Source organism: Mirounga leonina, unplaced genomic scaffold, assembly GCF_011800145.1.
Source record: "Mirounga leonina isolate KUSES-001 unplaced genomic scaffold, KU_Mleo_1.0 Mir_366, whole genome shotgun sequence".
NCBI lineage: Eukaryota > Metazoa > Chordata > Mammalia > Carnivora > Phocidae > Mirounga > Mirounga leonina.
Window position 1 is genome coordinate 26,893,973 of NW_023270709.1, and position 15,659 is coordinate 26,909,631.

At 45.0% G+C, this 15,659-nt stretch overlaps 2 protein-coding genes across 2 annotated transcripts in view; one reads left to right on the forward strand and one right to left on the reverse strand.

The window, feature by feature from the left end:
• Window positions 1-1,289: 1,289 nt before the first annotated feature.
• The window catches only part of LOC117997531, a 21,955-nt gene continuing 7,585 nt past the window's right edge, over window positions 1,290-15,659 (reverse strand). Inside the window, 3 exon segments of the mRNA XM_034985902.1 lie at window positions 1,290-1,586; window positions 6,274-6,612; window positions 7,328-7,353. Of these exon segments, the coding sequence (XP_034841793.1) occupies window positions 1,347-1,586; window positions 6,274-6,612; window positions 7,328-7,353 (605 nt within the window). The 3' untranslated portion in view covers window positions 1,290-1,346.
• Window positions 7,810-8,280, forward strand: LOC117997524 (histone H2B type 1-K). Its single transcript, XM_034985892.1, has one exon. The coding sequence runs from the start codon at window positions 7,840-7,842 to the stop codon at window positions 8,218-8,220; it is 381 nt and encodes a 126-aa protein (XP_034841783.1). The 5' UTR covers window positions 7,810-7,839; the 3' UTR covers window positions 8,221-8,280.

Below are 15,659 nucleotides of genomic sequence, written 5' to 3' on the forward strand. Positions count from 1 at the left end.
ATACATTTTTTGCTAAGCCATTTAAAAGTAGATTGCAGACATCATGAGGCTTGAACCCCTAAATATTTCAGTATCTAACTCCTAAGAATAAGAGAATTTTCCACATAATCTCAACATTATCAAACGTAAAAAAAAAAAGAAGAAGAAAGAAAGAAAGAAAAGAAAAACTAACTCATAAAATAATGTAATATCCGGTCTGTATTCAAGTTTCCCCACTTGTCTCCAAAATGGCCTTTATAGCTTTATCTATAGAGCCAGGATCCAATCAACACGTCTTGTTCAGTGCTCTCTTACTTGAGTCTCTTTCAATCTTGAACACTCCTCCACGGTTTTGTTATGACTGATTTTGCGAGAAACCAAACTAAGTGTGTTATATAATGTCCCACGTTCTGGTTTGATGTTTTCGCCTTGTGATGGTATTTAACTGGCTCCTTTATCCCCTGTACTCTCCTGAGGCATGATTAGGATCGTACACCTTTGTCAGAGGTGATGCTCTATATTTATCATGCACGAGGGAAGGCACACAGGTGGTCGGTTACTTTTAGTCCTACTAAATTAGACACTCAGCTAACACGCAGTCATGGGGGGTGGGGAAGCGTTGCTCCACTGTAAAGATATTTTTTCCCTTTGCAAATAACGTTGTTTGGAGATACTTTGACACCATTTGAATCTAGTGTTCCCCAGCTTTTTTCCAAAGTATTTTAGCATTGATAATCTTTGACCATCTCGTCAAAAATGGGTTTGACATAAGACAAAAATTCTGTGCAACAAATGCATTCAACACCGCATATGCTACGGTTTATGCTCATTACTGTTTTTATCCTAGAGCTAACAGATCTGACTCGGCAGAACATAGTACAGCTGGGAGAACCCACCTCACACACACACACACACACACACACAAATGTATATTGAAAAAATAAAAACTGTAACCCTAGAGAAAACATTCTCGTATACTTTGCTAAACTTTAGTACAGCCACCTTAAAGAGGGAGTGTGGCAGTTAGATCTGCGGGGTCTGGAGGCAGCCCAAAAGATTCCTAATCTACCAACCTGTCTAACCCACCGTTTCACTACCTGCTCGATCACCAAATTTAACCGCTTCCCGCCTGTCGATCCTGAAAGTGTTCGATGCTCATTCGCGGCAGCTGCTATGAACACCTCACAGCATTAGGAGAAAGTTGTGCCCGTGAATTTTCAACGTTTGTACCAAACCCCCACCCCACCCCCCACCCCCCCAGAGCAGCACCCAGGGGCAAGTGAGAGCTCCTTAGTAGAAAGAGCAGGTGGCCCTGAGAAGGGCCTTTGGTTGAGACTCGCGGTGTTCCGGGGGGGAGATGGGAACGCTCAGCCCCCGAAGCCGTAGAGGGTGCGGCCCTGGCGCTTGAGCGCGTAGACCACGTCCATGGCCGTGACCGTCTTGCGCTTGGCGTGCTCCGTGTAGGTGACGGCGTCCCGGATCACGTTCTCCAGGAACACCTTGAGCACCCCGCGGGTCTCCTCGTAGATGAGGCCGGAGATGCGCTTGGCGCCGCCCTTGCCCAGGCCCTTCCCGCCCTTGCCGCGGCCGGACGCAGTGAGTAGTCGCTGCGAATGACAGTCGAAGGAGCTTCATACCAGCCCCCGGCAGCCCCTTTTGTAACAATTGTGCAGAACTTTGTGAAAACGAAAACACCGGAAAAGTTAGGAAATCGCTCCAAGTCCTCGCGCCCTTGCTTCTAAGGCCTAAAGTAGACACGGGGTAGGGAGATTTACTGGTATTTAGGAAATAAGAACCTCTAAACACAAGTTTCAGACATGTACACAAAAGAAATGACCTCCTTCATATATAGGTACATGTGTTTAAAGATTTACTTTTCCATATATATTCTTGGATCTTTTGCTACACTGGAATTTAAACAAGCCCAAAGCCCAAGAAACAAAGGAATTAGTCAACATATTGTGGAGCAACCAGGCCAGGCTTCAGGTTTGGGATCGGGGAGTGTCACCTTTCAAACTGTAACATTGAACTTGTCTGTGGATCTACTTGAGTTTCGATAGACTTGCAGTAAGAAGGAAGCGTAGTTGTTGGCAAGTGAATTATTATAAGCAAAATGACTGGCATCTAGTTTGTGAACAATAAATTCATATCGCCCAGGAATTCTGTTCTTAAAAACAAAGTATTTAGAAGACTGAAGAACATGGAAGGATTTCAAAACATTTTTTTTTAAAGATCTTATTTATTTTTTAGAGAGCGAGCGAGAGGGAAACAGCATGAGAGGGGAGAGGGTCAGAGGGAGAAGCAGGCTCCCCGCTGAGTCAGGAGCCTGATGTGGGACTCGATCCCAGGACCCTGGGATCATGACCTGAGCCAAAGGCAGACGCTTAACCATCTGAGCCACCCAGGCGCCCCAAAACATTTCTAATATAACACTAGTATGTACAATGTGCTTTATCCATACAAATTAAGTATATATATTTCAACAATGAAGGGTTGCAGAGGAAAAGAATGTAAATTGTCAGAGGCTAAGGCCCTGTTTTTCTCATATGGAGGACAAAAGGTGGAGAGCCTTTTTCTGGGCTTAGTGCGTGAAACACAAGCAAAGCTGTCATGAACTCTAATGAAAAATATGCGTTGAGCTAGTTACATGGAAGTTTAGCTTTAAGAAAATATAAATGATTGGGGCGCCTGGATGGCTCAGTCGTTAAGCGCCTGCCTTCGGCTCAGGTCATGGTCCCAGGGTCCTGGGATCGAGCCCCGCATCGGGCTCCCTGCTCCGCGGGAAGCCTGCTTCTCCCTCTCCCACTCCCCCTGCTTGTGTCGTCTCTCTGTCAAATAAATAAATAAAATCTTAAAAAAAAAAAAGAAAATATAAATGATGTCCTTAGAATAAATAGAATTTTCAAGTAAGAAGTGATTTTTATTGCATACTTATGATGTACCAAGTAAAGTGTTCTAAAAGAGCATGGATGAGCTCAGCCAAGTATACCCCATCAGAAAATTTGAGATTAGGAATATCAAATTCTGAAATTCAATTTACTTTTGAGGCAGGGGCAGCAAGATGTAAAACATCACGTACCAACATGAATGAACCAAACATCGGCCCGATGGACATGTCACCACTAGAACAGCCAGAAGAAAGCAAAAAACTGCTGTTTGTGAAAAAAAAAAAAAATCACATTGTTTTCTTAAACAAACCATGGAATCCCAAGCAATGCAAAGTAGCAATTGTTAAAGAATTGTCCAGCAGCTTTTTTTTTATCTTGTTATTTTGCAACAGTAGTTGCAAAGTTTACCTTGTTGTTAAGTTGCAACAGTAGTTCGCAGAGCCCCTTGAACCAATTTCCTCTAATGGTCGCATCCCACATAATCAGTGTATCTTGCAATATCAAAGCCAGGTAATTGATATTGGCAAAATACTGTTACCTAGACTACAGGGCTTTTCAACTCTTACTGGTCTTACCATGCAATCATTTGTCTTTGTGTGTGTGTAGCCCTGTGCAATTTTACCCCATGTATATAGATGCACATAAATACCACTGCGGTGCTGATACAAAATGTTTCCAACATCACCAAGGAACTCCTTGTTACCTCTTTATATTACATCCATACACGTCTTCCCTGTCCTGTGGCAATCATTAATCTGTTATCCATCTCTGGTTTTTGTCATTTTGAGAATGTTATCTAAATGAATAATGTAATATGTAACCTTTTGAAAATGACTTTGAGGGAGAGCAATATATGTGACCCCAAAATGTGCTGCTTTGGCACTTGGGTTATTTTGAACTGAAGGCAATCAAGACCCAGCAAACTCAAGAAAAACTTTTACCTCTCCCTTAACTACCTAAAAAATTTTAGATAGGGGCCCTGGCCCAGAAAGAGAGCTATTACCAGAGATAATTTTTATCTGAAAGACCTATCTGTAGGTTGCCCTCTCTCCCTTTGAAGCTCCAGGTCCCTACCCCATTCTTTAGCTCAGGGGGGCATATAAATATCTACCGACAGACTTATCCTTGGGTCTCATATTCTTATGGGGCTCCAGTACACACATAATTAAAATTTTCTCCTGTTAATCTGTTTTTATATCAATTTACAGCCAAAGAACCTACAAGGGAAAACTTTTCCTCCCCAATAGTTGTTTTTTTTTTTTTTTTCACTAAGCATGATGCCCTGGAGATCCATCCCAGTTGTTGTGTGTATCACTAGCCTCCCTTTTGTTGCTGAGTAGGCTTTCGTGCATGGATGCATGAAAATGTATTTAACCATCCACCCATTGAAAGATATTAAGTTGTTTCTAATTTAGGGCTTTTGCAAATAAAGCTGTTATGACCTTTCATGTACAATATTTTTGTTTTGTGTCCCCACCCACCCCATCCTTGCCAGTTTTGTTTTGTGTTTCCTGAATTCCACCTCAAAATTACATTTTGTAAGATACAAAAGTACTGCTGTGATGACTGGGAGCCTTATAACTCTTTCAGTAGTCTCAAAGAAATCACATGGTGTTGCTATTATCATGTGCAAGTTTGCTTCATGGTTCCAAAATATTGCATCAAGTGACATTTTCAATTGTTTCTGAAATCTGACTTCTAGGTTCTGTAGCTAAGGATTTATCCCACCAAGAGCCCCCCATGTTTGTTGAATAAACTGCTGGTATGCCCGTCCTGTGGTTCCTGCCATGGGACTTGTGTTTTCACTGAAGTGCAGAGCTGTTCACTTAGTTCCCGAAAAGCCCCCAGTGTTTAGTAATCCCCACAGCGAGGGATAAACCCTGGGAGGAGACTAGGAGTTCCCACAACCAATGTCTGTGAAACCTGACTGATGGACAAATCCTCCATGGCTCTAGGGTTTGTCAGAGGATTCTGAATTTGTTGGAGGAAACGCTGGGAGCTGTTGCCTCCTTGGTTCTCTGAGGATTAATAATGGGTTACGCACCACCCCCTGTGCAAGGGCTGGGTTCTGCCTTACTGACTAACGACGTCATGTTTCTCACACAAGGACAGTGCAGACACATTCTGCACAATCTTGACTTTTTAGTTCTGAGCTGCCACAAGCTCCGAATTCCTGGTGTGAATATACTCAGCTATTACTCGAGGCCCCACGTCTGGGGGCGCTGCCCTGCCCAGCTGTACCAGACAGGCTGCTGCTACTAGGCTCCAAGCTGGGTCTCAAATTCTGCGAACCCACGCTTGAGGCACCAGATCTATTTCCAGCGCAGAAAAGGAGTAGTTACTGCAGGACGTATTGCTCAGTCAAGAAAGAAGTGGATGGCCGCCAAACTGCTCTCATGCACCACTCCGCGTGGGTTCTTGAACACCAGCGTGCGCAGGCCCCACCAAACATGGTAAACCCCCTAGGATGCTTTCCAGGTTGCTCAAGGATCCGCCCTTTCTCCTATCAGAATGAAGTGTGGAAATCCATGCCTGGGGGCGCCTGGGTGGCTCAGATGGTTAAGCGTCTGCCTTCGGCTCAGGTCATGATCCCAGGATCCTGGGATCGAGTCCCACATCGGGCTCCCTGCTTGGCAGGAAGCCTGCTTCTCCCTCTCCCATTCCCCCTGCTTGTGTTCCCTCTCTCGCTGTGTCTCTCTCTGTCAAATAAATAAATAAAATCTTAAAAAAAAAAAAAAGAAAAGAAAAGAAATCCATGCCTGGATTCCTGGCAAGTTGCAGTCTTAATTACGTATTAACATGGCTGTCTGGATGTATCATTAACTGCTGCCCTTGTAGATAGGCCCTGGCTAGCTGCGGGTCAGGTTTGGACAGCATGCTCCGTAGATTTCCCAAACCGGGAGCCACGGTTTTCAGGACTGGGTATTATAACTTGTCGCTATACTATTTTGTAGTTCAGCAGAAAGTACCCAAACCCACGGCGGTTTTATGAGCCACTTTAAATACACTCAGCCATATGGACGGCTCCAGGAAAAAGCCAAGGCTTGTCTAACCCCCTCTGCTGGGGAACGCAGCGCAATCGGCCTGATTGACACTGGTTGTCAAGGGGAGGATCGCGAGGCTGGGCGAGTGTTCGGGCGGAGGCAGGAGTCGGGAGGTGGGCAGCCGGCGAACGCGCCCTGGCGCCACCCCTACCGGACGCTAGGGGGGGCAGGGGGGACTCGGGGAGTGGGAGATCCTGTTGTTGCGTACAGCCCTTCAAACAGACATTGTAGGTGGCTCTGAAAAGAGCCTTTGGGTTGGTAGTTTTGTGTCCCTTCGTGACAACTTACGCCCTCTCCCCGCGGATGCGGCGCGCCAGCTGGATGTCCTTGGGCATGATGGTGACGCGCTTGGCGTGGATGGCGCACAGGTTGGTGTCCTCGAAGAGCCCCACCAGGTAGGCCTCGCACGCCTCCTGCAGGGCCATGACGGCCGAGCTCTGGAAGCGCAGGTCGGTCTTGAAGTCCTGCGCGATCTCGCGCACCAGCCGCTGGAACGGCAGCTTGCGGATCAGCAGCTCGGTGGACTTCTGGTAGCGCCGGATCTCGCGCAGGGCCACCGTGCCGGGCCGGTAGCGGTGCGGCTTCTTGACGCCGCCGGTGGCCGGCGCGCTCTTGCGGGCCGCCTTGGTGGCCAGCTGCTTGCGCGGGGCCTTGCCGCCCGTCGACTTGCGCGCCGTCTGCTTCGTGCGAGCCATCTCGAGCTTTTGCAAACACGGTTTACAACTGCAAGTGCCTTTGCGTCGGCTCGTATTTATAAAGGCAACGTCCTCCTGATTGGTCCGAATCTTCGAATTCCGCGCCGTGAATTAAGTGACTTGATGGGCCTTGTGATTGGCTACCAGGACTCACTTGAGAAAGTCTAGTGTTGAAAGACGGATCTTCTCACTTATAATTCTGCGTCCCTTACCCAGCCTGTATTTTGCTTTACAGTTCCTTAACTGGTTTGGGGGTTTTTGTTTTTTTTGTTTTTATTCATTTATTTATTTAAGAGAGAGAGAATGAGAGACAGAGAGCACGAGAGGGAGGAGGGTCAGAGGGAGAAGCAGCCTCCTTGCCGAGCAGGGAGCCCGATGCGGGACTCGATCCCGGGACTCCAGGATCATGACCTGAGCCGAAGGCAGTTGCTTAACCAACTGAGCCACCCAGGCGCCCCTGGTTTTGTTTTAATCACCTTGTTTGGGGATTAAATTTGGGAAGAGATGAAAATGAAAACTGACAGTTCCTGAGTGGCTTCAGAAGCTCTGTTCTTGGACGTGATTGACCCAGTCCAGTTTCGTCCTTTTTATCGTTTCTCAAAGCTTCTGACTTTGAAGAAACGTTTTATTTTAGCAATGGAAACACCCTATCCCATAACTCCGAACACATTAACAAACACAGACACCACTTCCAGACACTGTTTTTAGGGAACATAAAAACCGCACCGCTGTTTAAATGTGACGATCCTCTGACTCTGAAAGCTTAAATTTTGCCGACTTTGATCAAACTGGGAATGCCATGGCATAATTTGTGAAAACATTTAAATATTTAGCTAATTTTTGTGTTCTCTTTCCTTCATTTAGTATCCGGGTAACTGCAATTTGGCAGGCAAACAGGATCATAAATTTGTATCAGGCTTTTGTCTCTTCAGGTGGGGATCTAGGGAGCCGCAAGGCTCATAAATAGGTACTAGTGATAAGACATTAAACTTTTGCTGTTTTGAAAATACTTTTTTCTGATGGAAAAAAGAATCTAGACTTGCTGCCACATAAACAGCCAATCAAAAAGTGGATTTGAATTCTCCTGATTTGCATAAAATGTTTCTACTGGCTGATTTGCTCCAATCAGGCATTAAGACAGATTAAGCCGCTATTTGCATACAAGCCATATAAAAGTAGGCCAACCCCACGCTCAGCTTTCACTCCACTAGGTTTTGGTGTCAGAGCTTTACCATGCCCGAGCCCGCCAAGTCGGCCCCGGCGCCGAAGAAGGGGTCCAAGAAGGCGGTGACCAAGGCGCAGAAGAAGGACGGCAAGAAGCGCAAGCGCAGCCGCAAGGAGAGCTACTCGGTGTACGTGTACAAGGTGCTGAAGCAGGTGCACCCCGACACGGGCATCTCGTCCAAGGCCATGGGCATCATGAACTCGTTCGTCAACGACATCTTCGAGCGCATCGCGGGCGAGGCGTCCCGCCTGGCGCATTACAACAAGCGCTCGACCATCACGTCGCGGGAGATCCAGACGGCCGTGCGCCTGCTGCTGCCCGGGGAGCTGGCCAAGCACGCCGTGTCCGAGGGCACCAAGGCCGTCACCAAGTACACCAGCGCCAAGTGAGCTTGCCAAGTAAGCCCCTTGTGAGCCCAACCCCAAAGGCTCTTTTCAGAGCCACCCACTCTTTCACATAAAGAGCTTTAATACTGAACCTTTTTACAATTAGGGAAAATCTGTGCCCGAGTGAGAATGCCCATCTCCTTCATCCTTACATTCCCATCCTTGTTTTCTCAGTAGCCTGTTTTACTGGAACAGAGAAGACTAGCAAGTGCCGAGCAGGAAAACTTGTTCGAAAACTGGGAAGGCAGTTTTAGCTGCTGAACTTTCGGTTTAGGACTTCAGAAAATGAAATTTATCTGGGCCAGAACTTGCTCCAGGGCTTGTAGCTGAGAAATTTTGAGTTGTCCGGACGAGTTGAATACATCCTGGGCATCCTTTATAGATCAGCTTGTCTAGAGAGCGTACTGTGCTTGGTGGGTCTGTGTGAGACTTGTTTTAGTGGAAACCAATAGGATACTGTCTACCTGATAGCGTGAGAAACTAGTTTTCTAGTAAATGGAAGGGGTTGAGGGGGAGACTTGACTGAAAAGAAAGGATGTCTTTTGAAGAATAGCTCACTCAACTGTAGCTATTCTTCTGCAAGTAACAGAGGCATTCAGGCTTCTTTGAAGAAAGGTTAAACAGGATTTAGAAGAGGAAGGAGAAGGGAAAAGCAGCAGCAAGCAGCCTGAGAGCAATGCCTCTCTTAGTTGGGGAAATGTCTTCAGTAGCCAACACAGAAGCCAGGCTTGGGTAGTCTTCCCTTAAGAGGCTTGCTAGGAATCATTTAACAGAATACAATGTCGGTTACAGATTTACAAAACACCTTGAGATTAATCTCAACCACAGTACTTCAGTTACTGTCCTCACTTTTGACAAGTCCACCCTTCTAGGCACTTCCCTGTTGGGTCATGGAGTGTGGGGCAGGGAGGGTGGTGGTTAGTGCAGAGTATTCTAGGATCATAGATCAAATTCTTCCCTAAATGACGTGTTGAGTGGAAGGACTAGGACTGAGTTTATTCGTTCACGTATTGAGAGCTTCTTAAGTTTCAGAAAGTGACAGGTGATTGGGAAAGATCGGTGAGCAGGCTAGAAGCAATCCTCAACCTTACAGGGCTCCCAGTCTAGAATGGACATTTACACTTGATCTGAGCCAAAAGGCCGAGAAGTAACCGCACAGGCCAAAAGAAGGGGTAAGCCTCTGTCTGAAGATCACTTTAGCATTGCCCAAGCTGAAAGGATTTAATCTTGAAAAGCAATTCTGGAAGGAAGGTGGAGTAAGAGACAATGATAAGGAAAGGGGAGACAGCAAGAGGGAGAGAAGAATTGATGTGCAGAAAAAGACACCCAGAGTTTGTATTTATGGACTATAGTTAACAACCGGGGCTATATAGTTATACTTTCGTCTAGCCATGTCACATCTTTGGTTCACGGGGATTTTGTAGAAGTCCTAGTGCTGTGCCTAAAATATAGGATCTGATCTTACTGAAATGCAGAAAGGAATGCTAGCACAACAAATCTGGTCCATTAATCCTCTTAAGGACTGTCTTTTATGTACACCTATTAGTATTAGATATCCTTGGAAGTGACCGACAACCTAAAGTAGTCACTGATAAACTAGATAAAAGTCGATTTCTCATGCACAGATATGTAGCTCAGGCTTGGAATGGGGCCCCACTCTCCTGAGGGAACTCCTCTACCTCTGTGTGTAATGTGTGTTTGCTCTAGTATTTGAGAATATTCTTAAATACATTCTGCTATTAAATTCTGCTATGGAGGACCAAGACAAGACCAACAAATTGGATGGATAAACCTCATAAAAATGTTAAGTAGGTGATTCCTAAGTAAGAAACTTCTAAGAAGTGTTAAATAGGTAAGCAAGGAATTTTATGAGATGTAGACATAATTCAAAAGCTGTATTTACCAAAAATCATAAAGTAGTTGCCTGGAAGACATGTTACACATGGAAAAGGAAGGAGAGCTCATGTGCTACACGGAGATAGGAAGAGAGGAAAGGACCACGAAGTGCCAAATATTTGTGAGACACCGAATATTGATGACGTACTCAGTATTTATGTAGTCTTAAATCGTCCACCCATTGGTGACTTCTACGTTAGCCGCATTAGCGCTCTGCGGACAACACCCACATAAAAGGTATGGCCGCTTGGGAAGTCACTGTCAACCTACACGGGAGGCCATGTGCCTCAGAAATGGCCTGCCTCGTAGTGTATTTGAAGACACTACAAGCTAGACTAACATGTAGGTAATTTCCTACCTTGTAGTCTAAAATGTCTGCTCCAGCTACAACTATCTCGTTCACGTTCCATCCTGAAGGAAGGAGAAAAGGGTAAAGAAGCACCCCCACCATTAATGAAATCCTGAGAATGGTGTAATTCTGCCTGCTGACATACCAATTGGCCACAAATAGTCAAGGCCACACCAGCCACAAAAGGAGCTAAGAAAGGAAAACCCCTTTCAGGGGACAACTGTGTAGCAGCCCTGTCACAGCTCATATAAGTAGGTAATTATAAATTATAAATAAGACCAGAAGGAAACTGATGATTTCTTACATCTGTAGGAGGACACTGGAGCTTCCTGGTGCAACAGAACTGAATTATAAATATTGGCAGCACTTGCTTCAGTTGAGAAGAAAATAAAATGATACAGCTCTAGTTGGAATCACATTTTCCACTTCAGATGAACAGTGCTCAACACCATTGGGAATCCCAATCGAGCTAGGTGCAATCAGCGTAAGGCGTGGGAGATGAAGAAAACACACTGGAAAGTGGAGGAAGGCCTCCATGGTCAGACCCACAGCCCGTGAATAAGGTCAGGCTGAGTTTGGAATCCAGTGACAGGCCACTGGTTTTAATGTACATTCCAAGTCTGACCATCTGGTATACAAGTTCAAGTCTTACCTGCCTCACTTCTGGCTTTTATGCTGTCTTTTATCTTGGTGGATTTTCTCACCTCATTCAACTCATTTTCTCAACGCATTCTTTATGAGCTAAACCTCCTATAAAAGTCAGTCTTGCCCTTTGGGCGAAACAGCTCTGTTCTCTCATTTCAAGATACCCTGATATGTTCCTCAAAGCCTTCCATGTCTGGAATGCCTACCTCACTCACCTGGATGTATCGTTCAGTCAAAGCACAAAGGTGAACCAGGCATGCTCTCTGTTATCTAGGACATGAAATATTATTTCATAGAGGAAATAACAATATACACAACTACAGAACAGCAATAAAATATGCTTAAAACTGGAGGGATTTGAGGCCCACTACTTGGGCTAAAATTTGTTCGTCATTTACCAGCTGGGTGACCTTAGGCATTAAGCAGAACCACTCTGTTGATGTACTCTTTCTTCTGAAAAATGATGACAGTGATTATTTGGAAACTCAGATCTCTTACTTTTTATTTTAAATAAATCATCACATAATTAATACGCTTTCCTCAACTACTGGTGTCCTTGAATCAGGCTGGCAGTCCTCCATGAGATTAACACTCATCTATTCCTGCCCTCTCTTCTTGGATCACCATCCAAATTGGGTATGCTCAGGAACCTGGACTCACACTTTTAAAAAATATTAAAAACATGTGAATCAATACTGAATTTACCTAGAAACTCCAGCTTGAGAAAACAGAAGACCTGGTTCTAACTAGTTGGTTATCAGACCTGTGGCCATGACCCTGAGTTTGCTCCCAACTTAGGATCTGTACAGTCATCACTGTAGCTTCTCTGTGGAATGATCTTCTCACAGGTGTGTGCAGACCTGTCTCCCTCCCAGGCATCCTACCTCTGCTCAGTGGCATCTAAGTGGTGAAGTCACACCCCACCCCACCCCACATTTAAAACTACAACACTCCACCACCCATTGCTCCCACTCCCTGGCAGTCCTTAATCTTCTTGGCCTGATTTCTTAATCTCTTTAATCTCTTTACCTACAAAAATACTGTTTTTGTTTATTTCCTGTCTCCCACAACCAGAACATTTGTGAGCTCTACACAGGGAACTTTCCCCACGGTCGTCCCTGCTCTATTTCCAACACCTAGAACAATGCAGGGCACATAGTAAGCGCTCAAAAAGTTTTGGATGGATGGATGGATGGATGGATGGATGGATGGATGGATGGATAAAGTAAAATTAAATTATGCAGGTAACACACAAAGGCCCTCCATTCTCTAGCACCAGAGATAAAGTCCACGATTAAATTATTCAAATGAGCCCCTGTGTGAAGTAGTTCACCTCACTATGCTTCCGTTTCTTCAGCATTGTATTTGGGCTACTAAGGGTCTCTAACCCATAGAGTTTTTTTTTTTTAATTTTTATTTATTTTTTGACAGAGAGAGAGAGAGGGAATACAAGCAGGGGGAGCGGGAGAGGGAGAAGCAGGCTTCCCGCGGAGCAGGGAGCCCGATGCGGGGCTCGATGCGGGGCTCGATGCGGGGCTCGATGCGGGGCTCGATGCGGGGCTCGATCCCAGGACCCTGGGATCATGACCTGAGCCGAAGGCAGACGCTAAACGGCTGAGCCACCCAGGCGCCCCTCTAACCCATTGAGTTATTGTGTGGGTTAAATAAAATGATCTATGTAGGCACCAAATTACGCTTTTGAACTAATGAAGTCAGGGCTCTTTTACCTACACGATTCCCACAGCAGGTGTTAACACCTCTCTTGGGCAAATGACATAACAGACACGGAGCTGCTACCCAGAGCCTGCAGCTGGCCATGGGAGGGCTTAGATTCTGCCAGAAACACCGCTGCTGACTGACCCAGTGAAGTACAGATACAAGAACCTCTTGCCTAGACCCTGAAGACACTCGCATTTGTAATCCTGAATTTGCAATCCAAATAAATGGAGTGTATTACCTGAGGGTAAACATTTTGCCTGCGGCAAAAACAAAACAAAACAGAGAAACTAGTGAATCTGAAGTACTGGGATATGAATTGCATTTAACGACTAACTTTCAGAGATTTTCTCTTTTCTAACTATAAAGGCTAAAGGTCAGCTTCTATTTTCAAAGTCTGGATAGCACAAAACAGGAAGAAAACTGGGCCTTAATTTTTGTACTGGAGCCCAGTGGAGACTACCTAAATATAGAGCAGAACCTGCTAATATGAGAAACAGACACGGAAGTTCCCAGGTTCAAGTCCTCTCAAGGCCTTACATCTCAGAGCTAACATCTACAAGCCCCTGCTTGATCCGGCTTCTCGTTGTTTCTCTGCCTTCAGCTCCTGCAACTATACCCCGCCCATTGCAGTATCTTCTTAGTGGCCTTACCTAAATCTCAACTCCCAGGACACTCCTTATTCTAGCTTTATTTTTCTCCTTCTTACCCTTGAACATACCACACATATCTATCTGATTTGTTGTCTGTCCTTCTTCCATTCACATGTAAACTCCACAAGGACCAAGAACTCTGTCTGGATGGTTCTCTGAGTATATTCCCAATGCACAGAACAGCATCTAGCACATTGCAAACTCTCAACAAATATATGTAGAGTAAATACAATTTTTAAATTCATCCATGTTAAGACATGTTTGTTGGGGGAAATCGTCATGGCATCATAAATAGGTTTTTAAATGGTGGACATGTTTTAAAATATTGAGAGCGAAAATGATACCATTTTCTTTACAATGATCAAGGCAGTGGGGTGGACAAGAAATGGATAAAACCTATTTGGCTAGTGATGATGTGGAAGCTGGGTGCAGGGTACATAGAGTTTATGAAACTAATATTTCTACTTTCATATATTCTGAAATGTCACATAATTTAAAAAGTTAAAAAAAATGAATAGCTAGGGGGAAAAAAAGATAAACTGATAAATGGCCATGGAAATAAACCAGGTGAATACCCAAACAGGACTTTGTGCCCATGGGAAGATAGGCAGGTCTCCATAGTTTGTCTGCCAAGAAGCCCAGAAGGTTCCTCTTTGTAGCATCCCTTAAAACCTGCCATTGTCAATCGCCCAAAGCAGGTCCATCTCTCATCATAGACTCACATGAGCCCCATCCTCAGAAATTGCTACAAAAGCCAGATGCTGCTTGATTCATTGCAGCCATTAATGGTCCTCGAGCAAGCCAGAAAATGCTCTCTTGGAGAGCAGGACTTTCTCTCTGAAAGCAAGCTACAAGGAAGCCTGATTCTGTAGATAAATCCTTGCTAAACCTGTAGTCAAATCACACAGGAGTAATCACAAGACTGGTATTTATGTAGCATCTGTTCTCGACCCTAGCGACCTTTTGGAAGCACCTGAGTTTTAGTAATTACTGTTGTCTGGGATCACCCCCAGACTACAATTAAAATGCTACTGATTGGACCCCAGGCAAAAATACTTTTTATAAAACATCCAATGGTCTGTAATGTGCACGCAATATTGAGATCACTTGATCTCTCTTAAACCAAACTATCTTCCCGGGTTCTTCTTATGTGCAATTGATTTAGAGAACATTTAATTCTGTGACATAAACATGCAGTTTACAAATGTTTATTCCTGCAAGAGTTCACAGGTTGCTTTCTTGATGAGGCCAAAAATATTTCTTTAAATGGGTTTCTAAAAACTAGTTGTTAGTGTCAACCACCAACCTCCTGGGGTGAACTTGGTACAATGTAGATTCTGACTAGGCCTGGGTGGGGTCTGACAATCCAGCTCTAGCAAGCTCCCAAATGATGTCCAAGCCACTGGTGGGTAGACACTTCACGAGTCAAAGACTGCAGAAGCCATCATGACTGCCTTAGGCTCTGCTACCAGTAAGCTCATTAGAAATCCTGACTAATTATTCAGAAGTTAACTATCAGCCTGCATTCTTGTGTAAAAGGTTGTTTTATAGGAAAGCCCAAACTTTCACTTTTAACTATAGAGATGGGAAGTGAGCAAATTGAGGTTTCAGACATTGCCCAAATTTGTGGGAACTTACCAGGGGTAAATAGCAAATGCACAGCCACCTCACCCAAGTTCAAACTTTTGTGGATGAAGAACCTCACCTTCCACCTGTGCCCAGATAACCTTAGAATTATCTGCACTAGCAAGCCACCTCAAGTGGCTCGTCCCCTTCCCAGGTCAAAGCGCCTCTCAGACTGCCTGAAGGTACTTACATACGGTTTCCTCGGAGCCGGAAGTTACTATCTTCAGGCGACTTCTGCATAGGAGCTCTTCCAACTCAGGATGGAAAGGGAAAGACTTAGGACACAGCTGAAAGCTCGGTAAAGGCCCACAACCCTGGAACCAAACGCGGTCCACCAACCTTAGTGCCTTGAAGAACTCTCCTAAATACCGGGAACCAACTCAAAAAGAACCTTAAAAAGCATGACTACCTCGAGACGGCTCTATCTTGATTCTATTACAGCAATTTTAGGGAAAAAGTGGGTGGCTCTTAGAAGAGCCTTTGAGCTAATTGAATCAGTAGTGGGAAAGCTTTACGCCCTCTCCCCGCGGATGCGGCGCGCCAGCTGGATGTCCTTG